This window comes from Coenobita brevimanus, chromosome 86 (assembly GCF_032717465.1).
Source record: "Coenobita brevimanus isolate Jiangsu-jjx chromosome 86, ASM3271746v2, whole genome shotgun sequence".
In the NCBI taxonomy this organism is placed as follows: domain Eukaryota; kingdom Metazoa; phylum Arthropoda; class Malacostraca; order Decapoda; family Coenobitidae; genus Coenobita; species Coenobita brevimanus.
In genome coordinates this window covers 21,982,773-21,999,472 of record NC_137039.1, presented here as the reverse complement: position 1 = coordinate 21,999,472, position 16,700 = coordinate 21,982,773, and the positions used below count along the sequence as shown (strand labels likewise).

Below are 16,700 nucleotides of genomic sequence, written 5' to 3'. Positions count from 1 at the left end.
GGGTGGCCGCAGACAAAACGCCTCCAAGTCACTCTGTCACCCACCATTCGACTACCCTCCCCCCAACTCACCCCCCCCTCCCTCATATACCTCTCAACTCCATCCCTCCACCTCATCCTCGGTCTACCCCTCCCTCTCCCTCCCTCCACCTCACCTACATACACCCTCTTAGTCAGTCTTTCATTCTCCATTCTCTCCACATGTCCAAACCACCTCAGTGTATTTCTCCTAATCTTTTCAACCACATCCACATCTACCCCACAACGTTCCTTCACTTCTTCATTCGTCAACCTGTCCCTCCACGTCACTCCACATGCTCCTCTCAGGTAACTCATTTCCACTGCTCTCGCTCTTGACTTGGTCCCCTCATGCAAGGTCCACACCTCGCTTCCATACGTCAGGGTAGGGATCACAATACCATCATGCAGTGACTTCTTAACTTCCATACTCACCTCCCTATTTCTCATCACTGCTTTCAGTGTACCAACAACCTTTCTTCCCTGCTGTACCCTTTCACGTACTTCATCCCCCAAAGTTCCATCCTTACTCATCACACTACCCAAGTACTTGAATGCACTCACATTCTCCATATCCTCACCATCCAACCTCACTGCACACTCTGTGACTTCATTCCTCTCAAACACCATAACTTTACTTTTGTTTACATTAACTTTCAGCTTCCTCCTCCTACACACTGTCCCAAATTCATTCACCAAACCTTGCAACTCCCATTCATCTTCACTCAACAATACTGTATCATCAGCAAACAGCAACACCGGAAGCTTCCAAATCTCACCCTCATTCATTAGGGCCAGCCCCACATCCACTGCCCTACCTTGCACCTCCTTTACAACCCCATCCATATATATATTAAACAGCCATGGAGACATCACACACCCCTGTTTCAGTCCCACATTGAGATCAAAGAACTCACTCAGCTCACCATCCACTCGCACCGTAGCCCTAGCTCCCTCGTACATACTCTTCACAGCACTCAACAATTTCCCCTCCACTCCATATATTCTTAATACCTTCCACATACCTTGCCTATCTATTCTGTCATAAGCTTTCTCCAAGTCCATGAAGGCAGCATACACTTTCCTTCCCTTCTCTAGATACTTCTCCACTAAACATCTTAGAACAAATATCTGATCTACACACCCTTTTCTCTTCCTAAATCCCCTTTGTTCTTCTCCAACTAGCTCCTCTGTCATATGCCTAACCCTATCAATGAGTATTCTACCATACATTTTACCAGTCACACTAAGAAGGCAAATACCCCTATGGTTACCACATACTTCTCTCTCCCCTTTTCCTTTGTACAGAGGAACAGTTATACCTGATTTCCAGTCCTCTGGAACCCTTCCCTCTTCCCAAGCCAATCTACACAACTTCCATATCCACTCCACAACAATCTCACCCCCATACCTAAGCATTTCACCACACACTCCATCAATTCCTGGGGCCTTTCCCAGCTTAATCTTCTTCATCGCTTCCACTACTTCCGACCTACTGATCTCTTCCTCCCTCCTCTCATCTCTTCTTCTCCCAGCCATTCCCCAACCACTTATACTCACACTGCTCTCACTCTCTACATTCAACAAATCCTCAAAGTGCTCCTTCCATCTCCTCAATTTCTCTCTCTTCTCCACCAACAATCTATTATTCCTATCTTTCACTCCCCTACTATTTCCCCTTTCACACTGCCTTACTTTCTTTACCTCCTTCCAAAACAATTTCTTACTCTCCCTCCATTTCACACTCAGATTCCTCCCAAACTCTTCATCCACTTTCTTCTTACTCTCTTTCACCAGTCTCTTAACCTCCCTTCTCCTGCTCACATATACCTCTCTCTTCTCTCTCTCATCTTCTCCCCTACCTCTACTCGCCAACCATTCACCATATGCCTTCTTCTTTTGTTCCACAGCTCATTTCACCTCATCATTCCACCATGCTGTCCCTTGCACACCCTTGCATCTCCTCCTCATTCCACAAACCGCCTCACACGCTGCGCTTATCTCGTCCGTGAATATCTTACATACGTCTTCCACCCCTTCCATCTGCTCTAGCTCATACCTTCCCAATCTTTCTTCCACTATGCTCTTATACTCTGTCATTTTCTCACTATCTTGCAATTTCTCCACTCTTCTCACAGGAGCTGCCTCCTCTTGTCTTCCCCTTCGTCTCCTCAACCACTTTCTTTGCAGCTCTGCCTTGGCCATCACCAAGTGATGGTCCGAGACTCCATTCCCCCACCCTCTCCACACTCTTGCATCCAACACTTGTCTTCTCATTCGCTCATCCACACACACGTAGTCTATCATTACCTTTTGTTCAACAAGTTCACCATCCATCCTCCTCATTACTCTCCATGTATACCGGTGGATCATCTTATGACGAAAGTAGGTGTTGGCTATTGCCAACCCCTTACCAGCACAGATATCCACCAAAGCACTACCATTCCCATCTACTTCAGCTGGCACACCCCACTGACCAAACCACTCCATCCACTCGTACATATGTTCATGATATTCAAAATTACATTGTTCTTTTCTGCTGCATCACCCCCAACCCTGCTTTACAAGAATCATGTTTTGGTTAATTTATCATGTGTTTCACATTAATACATGATTTACATTGTTTGTGATACTTACAAATACTGTAACTTTCGTAAGGGATGATTTTGTAATTATATGAAAAACAAAAATCACACACGTAACGTTTCTCACTTTTCCTGTACTGTAATGTGTTTCACAGTCACATTTTCCTTAACAGTAACAAAATTCTTAGGAGAAATATAATTTGCTGGGTATGGTTATGATCCTCATACATTGACATATTACTGATATAAAGCACTTCTTGATTGAACCAGTAAAATCACAGAGTTATTGAAAATACTCATGCAAAGTATAAGGTGGGGTAGCATTGCAGTAACGTTTCTCAGTCCACTTTTAAAAATCTATGTAAAATCAGAATAAAAACATATGAATGATCTGATTATGGCATAATGTAGTGTGAGGTGTTGGTAGTATACCTTGCAAACGGCATTTATTTATATTGCCTACATAAGAAAACATAAGTGAGAGTAGATCAGTAACATGTCTCTGAATGTAACGTTTCTCACAATGGAATGGCTCTGCTGCAATGACATCATTTGCACTCTGCAATGTTAGAATGATCATTTACATTAAATTTGCACTCTGAAATGCTAGAATGGTTAGTAGATCTGTTGCAAGTTTAACTCAATTTCTTTGTAATATTAAGGGATATGTACTGTATCAGCTTCCATATGCATTTATTTTTTATAATAAAAGAAGGGATGGTGTTTGATATTTTCGTAGGCTGTTACATTGACTTGAATGTTCTTAAACCATTATGGTACTTAACTGTACCTGTGCTTTTTCAGATGTCAACTAAAAGGTCATCAGGTCCATATAGCTATGATGATGATGAAGATTATGTGCCAAGCAAAGGTGTCAAATACTCAGAGCGGGAAGATGTTGTACCTAAGAAGCAGAAAAAGCACACTTTAGACTCAGATGAAGAAGATAATGATGAGGAGGAGTTAGAGGGAGGCAAGAACTATGATATCTTGAAGGAGGAAGATATTGATGGTAAGTTTTGGTGGTATGATCTACGCAGTGCACCTACTGCAAAAAGTTTTGCATCACTCCCAGTTTTTGTTGTGATACACAATTATTTTGTGGTGCAAAAAACATGATACGGTTTTGCCAACCATTCACTTAATATCTGATGATCCAGACTTTATTGGACATGACCATTTGGCATGGAATCAAGGCAGATTCTGAAAGTATTCCACACTAAATCTAGTATCCACATATTTTGTATGTCATTTGTTAGGTGGGACACCTGTGATGTATCTGAGAATTAAGTTTCTGTTTCGTGTATGACTAAGCATTTTCAATCAGAATCAGGTCGGGGATGTTCTCTGGTTTACACGTTGTGAATATTGTTGTCACTCTTACGCTAGAGCACATTTTTGGACCAATGTCATAGTGCACCATCATGCATAAAGATGTTACAAACATGAATGTCAAAAAAATGCATGCAAATGCTGGTCTGACACCTGCAAATACTGATCACTGTTCATTGTAACATTCTGTGGGAGGAAATGCAAACTACTTCTCCCCATAATACTGTACCACTAAAAGAGACCCAGATTATAAAATGGTTTAGGGGTGTTTGGTAGTTTTTGTGGTGTACTGATTGTCATACCTGCTGACTCCATGGATATCTTACCTTAGCCCCACTTTACTTTAGCACACTGGAATGAGCTGTCATCTCCCCACATGATGTGACCTCTGCTCTGGTGTCTAAGGTTGATATTTGTGGGCAAATTCAAGATGAGCCTGTGCATTTTCTCTGGCTCCATGGCAACAGGCCAGTTCACTTCTTTTTGGAGTTGATATTGAATGATGTGATGCATTCCCAAGATATAATTTTTTTTTTATTTATTATTATTTTGATCCATCCATCCATCCATCATCCAATCCTACATTGCCCCATGAGGAGTGTAGGAGCCTGGGGCTAGGCAAGCTGATCCTGACATGTAAGATGAGATGATGAAAAAATTATTGTTATTATTATTTATTTATTTTTTGGAAGTGCTGGTGTCATGCCTGGGGTCTTGTGTACTTCTCACCTCAGATGGGTATCTGCGACCTTAGTAGGTTGTCTGGATTTAATGGCAGGAGTTGAACATCTGGCAGGCTATTTAATGAAGCCTTCAGTCTGCAGTGTTGCACTTACAGTCTGGCAGTTTCTTTAACAGGGAACTTTTCTTTTTGTGAAATGAGGATTCTGACGCTTTCTTCACATGACATGCGCTTCCTAGGCATCTTGAGCAACTACTGGGCAAAACTACAGGATTTGTACAAAAAATACTTTAAAAGCCAGGTGGAAAGGACTGAAAACAGTTCGCATGCACTCTCCTGTGATGAGAGCTCCATGAGCACTGAAGGCCTGTTGCAAGCAAGGCCGATTATGACAGTGGATATAGGAGTCACCAAGTATATACTGTACGGTCAAATGTAAGTCGGTGAATGTCAGAGGTAGAGATGTGCAAAAAATCATTCAAAACTTTCTTGGCTGTATTTCAGAGAGATGAATGTTGCAAAAAATTTTGCAGTAGGTGTGTACTGTTAAGTCTGTTTGAACCTTTCATCAACAGTGATTTTCCTTTGATGAATACTGAAATGTATTTGCTTTTAGCCGGAATAAGATGTCAGAAATTTGTGTATCATTGAAAAAATTAATAAACATGCATAGCCTGCTACTAATATCCCAGACACACAGGGAATATGCCGCATCTGTAGGAGGGCCCATCTATAGGAGGGCATCCATAATTATTTTTATTATGCTAGATAGTTTTACTTAGCTTGAGAAAGATCTCCTCAGGCTGAAAAAACATGAATGGGGGGAAGGATATGCCCTTCCTCACTCCCCCCACCCTCCCATGTTCAGCAGACCTGTGATTACTTATACAGGGTAGTAAAGCAGCAGTGTCATGTACCAAAATATATGCAATAAATGTCTTACATAAATTTTATCATGGAATCATCGCGATGAAAAGATGGATTTGGTAATGAATTTTAAGTAATTTTTTGGTAATAAGTCAGCATGAATTAATCATCATCATCATTCAACATCATCATCATCCAATCCTATGCTGCCCCATGAGGATCATAGGAGCCCAGGGCTAGGCTAGTTGGTCCTGACGTTTAAGATGAGAGTGACCAGCCTCACTCATCCCTGAGTGGCATTACATGAGCAGTAAACCCCAACCACCCCATGGATATAAACCTTCATCGGCTCAATCCGATTGGAGCTCTGTAATTACCCACTAAACCACCAGGTGCCAAAATTTGGTTATATGGTTACCACCCAGCATAGTACTGTAAATGGTTTCCTGGTGTACAGGAAACCATTTGGCTTGTTTCTCAGTGTAGAGTCACCCACAGGCAGATGGAAGAGGAAAGAATGAAGGAAAGAAAGACAGAAGAGGGAGTGTAAAGTCACCCGTAGGCAGAAGGACTAGGAAAGAATGAAGGAAAGAAAGACAGAAGAAGATGGAAGGATGGAGGAGAGAAAAGGGCAGACACCCGAGAGCAGCACTACATCGAGTGAGTGGATGGTGAGCGCCCCCACCTACCACATGCATGAATTAAAATTTGTGATAAGTCCACTTGGAATCATGCCCCCCCCCCCTTCCTTTTCCAGGGTGGTGGATCCAGCCCTGTTGAACACATTACTTGCATAAACTCTGCCAGTTCTAATAATTTTAACCTTTAACAATCAGTGTTGCATTCCTTTTCAGCTTACCCACTTAAGCCCTCATAATGAATATCAGGTTACACTTCCTCATTGATTATTACACACTTTGTCGTTTGGTTTTTGATGTTATTGATCAACATCAGTCTGTCTGGCCAAGTAGACCCATCAACCACAAGCAACCAAACACCCCTACAGGGGTGTCTTGTGTATTGATACATCAGTAATATACATGTTTCACCCAAATTACAGTACATGATACTGCATAGTAACAGGTAGTTTCATCAGAGCCAGGTACTAGGCTGTAGTACAGTATATGTATATATATCATTCTCTCCGACAAGGAGAGTATGTTTTCACCCCTGTTTGTTTGTTTGTTAGTTTGTTTATCTTAAATGTCAGGACCAACTTGCCTAGCCCCGTGCACCTACGCTACTTCCTCTTTCTCAACAACCATCACTTTAATCATCATTTACTCTCAAAACTTGATGCTCAGAGACAAAAGTGAAACTCTGCTCCAGTCTGTAAAGCTCTTGTTCACTAATAGCAAGTAGCACACCACCATCTGCATATGTCAGATTTAAGATACTCCACCGTATACCATTGTCCTCATCCCTTTCTTCATAGCTTTGGTTTTCATCTCTCTCACAATCCCATCCATGTGTACACCGAACAGCCTTGGAGACATCACACATCCTTGTCTCACTCCAACGCTGAACCATTTGCTGAGATACTTACCTACAGGTTTTATTATCATCAGAGTTATCGTACCATATAATTTAAATCTCCTGTTCTCAGTGTAATCAAACCACTCTCTTGCAGATTCTATTATAGTTATGCTACCTCCACTCTTAGATCTTTTTAACTAATTAGTATAGTTACCTCTCCCTTGATGTTACTTGGGATTAATTTTTTTCTTTTATCAGGGCAAGAAGAACAAACAGTGGAATTTGAAGGAGAGACAAAAATAACTCCTTTCAACATGAAAGAGGAAATGGAAGATGGCCACTTTGATGGAGACGGGTTTTATCACTTCAAAAAGGAGGCTGAGATAAAGGATGCCTGGCTGGATGATATTGACTGGATTAAAGTATGTTTTGTAATACCTTTATGACTGTCATCTGTACTGTGCTGCCTTTTTATTCCATACTGTAGATAATTCATTAAGTGATACAAGCGTTTCCCCAGGTTTTAGTACAGAAAAGCCTCCTTACATGTTACTTTGATGGTTTACTTTACATTGAAGTTCACAGTAATTTGCAGCAAAATTTCCTCTTAAATTTTCATTACTACCTATAATGCTGACCTATAGTTCCCCCCAGTTTGCATTACTGGTACCAGTTATGTGGAAAAATTGGCGACACTGTATATTGAAACACATCAGTATGTGATGTAAGTATCAAGTTTGAACTTGAAGTTAGTTTTCTCTATATTTTATGGTTAAGAGCAATCAGGCTTATGATTTCCTTTGAGTAGCCTTGAATCAAATTACAGGAATTTTAGCCTGCAAAAATAATTAGTTATTGGCCCAGCCATCTCTTGCAGCATGAAGCCAGACAGCCGGTGGTAAGTTACTTTGCCCTTCTAACACCAAGAGTCTCATGTTATAAGAGCTTGCCGGGTGCTGTAAACACATTAGGAAAAGTTGACCCATCTGAGGCACATTTCAGTTCAGATGTGAATTTCTTTCTACTTGACAATTTGTAATAACATATACAGCATGCCCATATTTTACAATGAGCATGCATTAAAAAAAGAAAAGAAAAAAGATCCATCTCATAATGATTTATCATGTATTGAGTTAATTGTAACATGGGTTGATTAGGGATACATTGTTGGCCAGTGGTAACCCACCCAGCAAAGTCATCCATCCATCATCCAATTCTATGTTGCCCCATGAGAAGCGTAGAAGTCCGGGGCTAGGCAATTTGGTCCTGACATTTAAGATGAGAGTGACCAGCCTCACTCATCCCTGAGTGGCATTACATGAGCAGTAACCCCAACCATCCCTTGGATATAAACCTTCACCAGCTCAATCTGATTGGAGTGCTGTAATTACCCACTAAACCACCAGGTGCCATAATTTGGTTATATGGTTACCACCCAGCATAGTAAATGGTTTCCTGGTGTACAGGAAACGATTAGGCTTGTCACTCAGTGTAGAGTCACCCATAGGCAGAAGGAAGAGGAAAGAAAGAAAGACAAAAGAGGGAGTGTAAAGTCACCTGTAGGCAGAAGGACTAGGAAAGAATGAAGTAAAGAAAGGCAGAAGAGGAAGGAAGAAATGGAGAGAGGAGAGGAAAGGGCAGACACCCGAGAGCAGCACTACATCGAGTGAGTGGATGGTGAGCACCCCCACCTAGTTTCCAGCTCACTTAAACTGGCAGTTATTTCATTTCACTGCATGTCAGTTGCTGCTTACCATAAAAAATAAGTGTAAAAATTGTTTTCCAACTCACCTAAGCTAGTATTTATTTCACTTCAATTCACTTTACTTGCTGCCTGCACTCCAACATCATGATATTGTTTTGTCACAGACACTAACACCCAATAGTGACCGAGTGCAATGCAAAGGCTATCTTGGAACAAACAAGTGGTTGTAAGCTTGTGTGTCAGCGATCATATGTGAAAATAGTGCATGTACATCGACCAGTGAGGGTTTGTTTCATTCTCATTTTTAAAGGCTTCAACACGTTTATGTCGGCCTTGGTCACCTAATGGTGACTATCCATGCTGCTCAATCTCTAGCAGCCTTCCTGTTCAGTCCCTTATCCCTGAGGTCACGCCTAATGACTTCATCTCAGTCTTTTTCATTCTCCGTCTCGCAACGCTACCCTTAACGTTAACACTTCTCACTTTCTGCACCCAGTTGTCATCCCCCATCCTCTCCACATGCTCAAACCACCTCAGTCTACCCCTCCTCATCACAGCACCAATACACTCTAGTCCCATCATCCCTCTTAACAACTCTTCCATCTTAAACCTAGCCCCCCCCCGGGCCTCGCACTGAAGGACACACTGCACACCCACCTAATCATTGTCATTTCTGTATGCTTGAGCATGCGAATAACCTCTTCCTTTACTGCCCAGGTCTCACAACCATACGGCATTACACTCCTAACACATGCCACATACAAAGATCCTTTAGCTTTGTATGAGTTCATAATGATCATACAAGCAAAAATGTTATCGTATTCGAAAGAAGGTCCAGATGTTTTCGTCATCGTACAAGGGATTCATCACATACCAGTTCATTTTAAATGGAGGGTTTGCTATACCTCTAATAATGATACTGTAATAATGATTGATCTTTTGTTTCTTGATATTACCAGGTCTTGAAATGAGTTTGCTAAGCTCCAGACCTTTATATAAGAACATGAATATCAATTCATATGTAATATTGCTTCAGAAAGGTGGTGCCTTGTATACTTTGTCATAGTTCCATGAATACAATCTTAAGTTTTTGAAAAAAAAAGAAAAATCCAAGTTGTTCCTTTAATGATTCACAGAGGTAGATTGCTTTATAGATATGGTTAGCAAAGGTAGATTGCTTTATAAATTTGGGTAACTAATTAAAAGATTTTTCTTTTGTGTAAGAAAAGGAATATGAAACAAAAGGACATTCCCTTACTGCCCTGGGCTCCTGAAGGAAGGGGTCATCAGCAGTGCACAAAGTAATAACTGTTATTATGTTAGAATGGTAGATACTTTGCTTAATTGTACCTGTTTGATAAGACACCAGATCAGAACCAAAGATCTGTAGCTGTGTTACACAGATTCTTCCAGATGACATAGATCTTGACTTAAGAGAAAGGTGTTAAAGTATATTTTGTATGAATTTTTATTATTGCAGTAGCAGCATGTACAGCACAGTATATTTATTTTTATTCCAGTCAGTACAATTTGTATATTATTGGAGTATCTACAGTTTGTGTATTTTTATTACACTGTGTACAGCTAAGGTTTTCAACCAGGAATACAGCAGGGTTTTACCAGGGTGGTGTGCTGGAACTCTCACACTCAGTTAAGCTGGTCCAAAATAATTACAACTACAGGTATACCTGTATACCTTTTTGTGAAAAGAACAAAAAGATATAAAAGACATATCATCTAGACCTTCTCTGACCTGAGTTGAATTTGCTAGATATAGAATGAGTAGAATATAAAATTCATCTTAAATGTCGGGACCAACTGCCTAGCCCAGGGCTCCTACACTCCTCATGGGGCAATGTAGGATTGGATGATGGATGGACTGATAGAATATAAAATGTATCTTCAGTAGTTAATGTTAAAGTGATGGTAAGTATATGCTAAGTTAGGTTATAGTTACTTAGGTTGTGCATTAATTCTTACTTCAGACACAAAGATTTTTTTTCTTTTCTTTAAATGCCTCATCCGGATAGAGTCCAGTGAGGTATTGTTTTTGGTAGTTTCTCTGTTTAATTTTTTTTTCGTGGTTTGTTTGCAGCATTATGGAAAAATGGATGAATAAAATTACACGATATTTTCAGGATGTGGGGGCACTGGTCCCGAAAGAAAGTGATTAAATTTTTTGAGATAATCGAGTGACCTTGAAAGGTCAAAATCAAGGTCACGGATATTCAGAGGGCTATAACTTGATACAGGTTGAAGTTAGAGATATTTACTATTATCATCATACAGGAACTCCCAAATGGGCTTTCATTTGGCACCAAGACTTTTGACCCTGTGTGACCTTGAAAGGTCAGCTTCAAGGTCTCGGATATTCAGGGGGCTATAACTCGAAACTGGTTGCAGATAGATATTTACTATTATCAACTTATACAAAGCCTCATATGGGCTTTTAATTGATACCATGACCATTGACCTTTGCCTTGAAAGGTCAAACTCAAAGTCACAGTTATTCAGGAGACTACTACTTAAAACTGGTTGAAGATAGATATTTATTGTTATCAACATACAGGCTGTCTTTCTTTCCTTCAGTCTTTCCTCTTCCATCTGCCTGTGGGTGGCTCTACACTAAGTGACAAGCCTAATGGTTTCCTGTACACCAGGAAACCATTTACTGCGCTGGACGGTAACCATATAACCAAATTTTGGTGCCTGGTGGTTTAGTGGGTAATTAAGGCACTTCAGTTGGATTGAGCTGGTGAAGGTTTATATCCAAGGGGGGGTTAGGGTTTATTGCTCACGTAATACCACTTAGGGATGAGTGAAGCTGGTCACTCTCATCTTAAATGTCAGGACCAACTTGCCTAGCCCCGGGTTCTTATGCTCCTCATTGGACGACATAAGATTGGATGATGGATGGATGGATTTGTTTTTTCTTTATCTGATCTCATAATTACTTATATGATCATTATGATCCCTCACAGAGCCAAACCAGTCGATGTACAGTCACTGTTTTTGGTTATATGATCACCGTCTCATTACTAATTTTCTGATTGCAACAGTTGTATATATATTATGTAATTCTTAACAACCACTGATATGTCATGGTGACATGATTTAAGTGATGAAAATGCATTTCTATATATGTATTCCCCTTATGCCCTTTTAATTCACACTGAATGCTTATTCAGTTACAGTCACAAAGAATATTGTTATTTATAAAAAGTGGGAGTGAGATGCGTAGATGGATATGAGTAAAACTGAAAGCAGGTGTTTAACTATGTAAGTTATGTAACACAATGGAGACAGGCTGGTGCTATGTGCGTGCATATTTATATGTGCATTAACTATTGTCCACAGTAAGTGCGATAGGCATTAGCCATATTTTGTTATTAAAAGTGAGGATGTAATGCATAGATGGACATGAGTAGAACTGAAACCAGGCAACTAGCTATGTAAGTTACATAAACACAGTGGAGACAAGCAGGTGGATAATGCATGCATATTTACATAAACATTTTATTTTTTCTACAGAAAGAGCTGCAGGCAGTATATTGTTATTTATTAAAAGTGAGAGTGAGATGCATGTATGGATATGAGTGGGACCAAAAGCCTGCAACTAGCTATGTAAGTCACATAACACCAAGGAGACAGGCTGGTGCCAAATGTGAGCATATTTTTGTAAGCATTTTATTATTTTCCACAGAAGGAGCTACAGGCATGTACACAGCAAAAAGGCAAGCAACTTAAGTACCTACAAAAGCTCTGGTACAGCATCAAAGGCCACAGATTCCATGTCGAACTTAACACTCACTAACACCAGACAACTTACTTTTTGTGACAGGTGGAGCAGGCAGTGGCCTTTGTTTTGACGAGCATCATCAGTTGCAGGGAGCGGTGGGCAGTTTGAAGAATTGTTCCATGCATGCGGTCGGTTAATGAAATAAAAAGCAGATGTTGTTTTATTTAGATTTTTTGGTATTGTCCGATGTGACCAATATTGGGTAATGCGGCGTCAGATAAACAGGAGGTTGCTTTACCTATACATTAATTGACTCAGTACTATCTATCTATCTATCTATAGCCTGACGCCCTAATCCTGCAAAGGGTGGCAGCAGACAGAACGCCTCCAAGTTGCTCTTGTCACCCACCGTTTGACTATCCTCCCCCCAGTTCACTCTCCCCTCCCTCATATACCTCTCAACTCCATCTCTCCACCTCATCCTCAGTCTTCTCCTCCCTCTTCTTCCCTCCACCTCACCTACATACACCCTCTTAGTCAGTCTTTCATTTTCCATTCTCACCACATGTCCAAACCACCTCAGTGTATTTCTCCTAATCTTCTCAACCATATCCACATCCACCCCACAACGTTCTTTCAGTTCTTCATTCGTCAACCTGTCCCTCCATGTCACTCCAGATGCTCCTCTCAAGTAACTCATTTCCACTGCTCTCACTCTTGACTTGTTCCCCTCTTGCAAGGTCCATGCATCGCTTCCATACATCAGGGTAGGGATCACAATACCATCATGCAGTGACTTCTTAACTTCCATACTCACCTCCCTATTTCTCATCACTGCTTTCAGTGAACCAACTACCTTCCTTCCCTGCTGTACCCTTTCAAGCACTTCATCCCCCAAAGTTCCATCCTTACTCATCACAATACCCAAGTACTTGAATGCACTCACATTCTCCATATCCTCACCATCCAACCTCACTGTGCATTCTGTGACTTCATTCCTCTCAAACACCATAACTTTACTCTTGTTTACATTAACTTTCAGATTCCTCTTCCTACACACTGTTCCAAATTCATTCACCAAACCTTGCAACTCCCATTCATCTTCACTCAACAATATTGTATCATCAGCAAACAGCAACACTGGAATCTTCCAAATCTCACCCTCATTCATTAGAGCCACCCCCACATCCACTGTCCTACCTTGCACCTCCTTTACAACCCCATCCATGTATGTATTAAACAGCCATGGAGACATCACACAACCCTGTTGCAGCACCACATTGAGATCAAAAACTCACTCAGCTCACCATCCACTTGCACTGTAGCCCTGCCTTCTTGGTACATACTCTTCACAGCACTCAACAATTTCCCCTCCACTCCATATATTCTCAGTACCTTCCACATACCTTGTCTATCTATTCTGTCATAAGCTTTCTCCAAGTCCATGAAGGCAGCATACACTTTCTTTCCCTTCTCTAGATACTTCTCCACTAAACATCTTAGAACAAATATCTGATCTAAACACCCTTTTCCCTTCCTAAATCCCCCTTGTTCTTCTCCAACTAGCTCCTCTGTTATATGCCTAACCCTATCAATGAGTATTCTACCATATATTTTTCTAGTCACACAAAGATGGCAAATACCCCTATGGTTACCACATACTTTTCTCTCCCCTTTTCCTTTGTATAAAGGAACATTTATACCTGATTTCCAGTCCTCCGGAACCCTTCCTTCTTCCCAAGCCAATCTACATAGCTTCCATATCCACTCCACTACAATCTCACTCCTATACCTCAGCATTTCACCACACACTCCATCATTTCCTGGGGCCTTTGCTATCTTGGTCTTCTTCATTGCTTCCACTACTTCCGCCCTACTGATCTCTTCCTCCCTTCTCTCCTCTCTTCTTCTCCCAGCCATTCCCCAACCACTTAAACTCACACTGCTCTCACTCTCTACATTCAACAAATCCTCAATATGCTCCTTCCATCTCCTCAATTTCTCTCTCTCCTCCACCAACAATCTATTATACCTATCTTTCACTCCCCTACTGTTACCCCTTTCACACTGCCTTACTTTCTTTACCTCCTTCCAAAACAATTTCTTACTCTACCTCCATTTCACTCAGATTCCTCCCAAACTCTTCATCCACTTTCTTCTTATCCTCCTTTACCAATCTCTTCACCTCATTTCTCCTGCTTACATATACCTCTTTTTTTCTCTCTCATCTTCTCCCCTACCTCTACTCACTAGCCATTCACTATATGCCTTCTTCTTTTGTTCCACAGCTCGTTTCACCTCATCATTCCACCATGCTGTCCCTTGCACACCCCTGCGTCTCCTTCTTACTCCACAAACCACCTTACACACTGCGCCTATCTCATCCGTGAATATCTTACATACGTCTTCCACCCCTTCCACCTGCTCTAACTCATACCTTCCCAATCTTTTTTCCACTATGCTCATACAATTGTATGACTCAGTACAATAAACAATAAATCATTATGCAGTGGATTTTGTCAAACTCATCCTCATCACAAAATAAGGGCATCTTGTACTTTACTGTGTTGCACTGTGTACCGTATTTATACATACAGGCAGTGGCAAGGACAGTCTGTGCCCATCTCTCTTTGTACATCTTCAGATAAAACATCGGGAGGGAAATGAAAAGAAGTACGGGTCTGACATCGAGAGTGACTCTGAGAGTGAGGGGAATGATGCACTGAAGAGTAAGCAAGGTGATACCACCATTTCAGTCTATGAAGAAATTCTGGCATTGTTGAAGAAAGGAGAAACAGTAGCTAAGGCACTAAAGGTTGGTGACTTTTTTTATTTGGCTTGGTTAGATGCTTTAGTTTGGTGTAGAAATTCCTTTCACATTCCATAACTACGTGTTAACTTGTGATGAGTGTGATTTTATTGAAGTACTAACCAGAACAGCATTAAATTATAGCCAAACTTCAGCTATAGACATGAAATTCATAGGTTTGAGGTATCTGATACTCTATTATTGTAAAAATATCTTGCATCCATTGACAGTATTAAGGTACAGAATATGAGTAAATTACTTGCTTTTACTTGATCATATTTTGTCCCCAAGCTGTATTAATATCAAAATTTGATCAGTGTATAGGAGAGTTCATTTATATTGCACCCCAGCCAGGCAATACTTAGTGTGTTGCAGGAATGTTTGAGTTTGCTGTTGAGAGAAGTACAGATATTTTAAGTATCTCATAACATTACTAATCAACCATTCAATAAAAATGTTGTATTATAAAGTTTGAAAAGAGTTATGGGAAGTAGAAAATGATACAAGGTAGGCATAGAGCACTGACTGAGCACCTGCCACAGCTCATAAGAATTCATCAGTTGTGAGGCAAAGGGATGCTGTATATGAACCACCCAGCAAATGCTAGCATCTGATGGACATGTGAGAATCACTTCACAGTCAGGCATACATAGCAAGTTACTGGTATGTCATAAGAGTTGGTAATGACCAGATAGTAAAGTTTAACTGTTCAGCATGTTGTCCTGCAATGTACATGTCAAAAGAAAAATTTCTGTATTCGCATGGTAATGGTATTTATTTTGATGCTTTAATTCAGTTATGTACCTCATATGTTATACTTGCCATAATGCCTCATATTGTCCTTGAAAGAGTGTCCAGTGTCATTTGTCACTAAAAACGTTAGTGGAGGAGGATATGTGGGACAGGTACAGCATTAAATGTGATGTTAAAGAAGGTATCTGTGCTGGTGATTTTCACTAGAGATTAGTGTGAGGGTGGACTTAGTAGGAACAATCGGTAAGCCTGTTTACTTTACACATGCCTGAAGTGTATTGAGGTAATCTTGTTACAGTGAGCAGGCTGTCTGGGATGTCTATGTAGCTGTTGTGGTGCATATAAGGCAATATTTGTGGATGTCATTGTGGAAATATCATGCATGTATAGGTTGAAGTGTAGATGAGAGAACAGGTCCCTGGGTAGTCCCATTAACCCCTTAACCACGGGTGTCATTCCAGAATGTCATTGCAAAAACTGGACCAAACCTCGGGTGTCATTCTGGAATGTTTGTGAATATTTTGAAAACCGCACGTTTTTTCCGCGCGCCAATTGTTACAAGGGAGAGTAGCTGCTAAGTTCTTTCACTCCAGCCGACCCCCACCTCCCTCCTCCCACCCCCCGGGCCCCCACCTCCCACCCTCAGGGCCCCCCACCCCACCCCTCCCCAAACACGCATCAGTATCTGTCCAGCTTTGTGAGTGACAATGGCGCTGATGTGGCAGTGAAGTGCGG

General features: G+C 40.9%; 1 protein-coding gene across 3 annotated transcripts in view; it reads left to right on the top strand.

Moving 5' to 3' along the window:
- The window catches only part of holn1 (CD2 antigen cytoplasmic tail-binding protein 2 homolog holn1), a 49,881-nt gene that overhangs the window by 24,943 nt on the left and 8,238 nt on the right, over positions 1-16,700 (top strand). For all 3 annotated transcript variants that reach the window (XM_080280665.1, XM_080280664.1, XM_080280666.1), the window contains 3 exons: positions 3,407-3,614; positions 7,218-7,381; positions 15,048-15,218. In XM_080280665.1, coding sequence (XP_080136791.1) covers positions 3,407-3,614; positions 7,218-7,381; positions 15,048-15,218 — 543 coding nt within the window. The remainder of the gene's footprint in view (positions 1-3,406; positions 3,615-7,217; positions 7,382-15,047; positions 15,219-16,700) is intronic.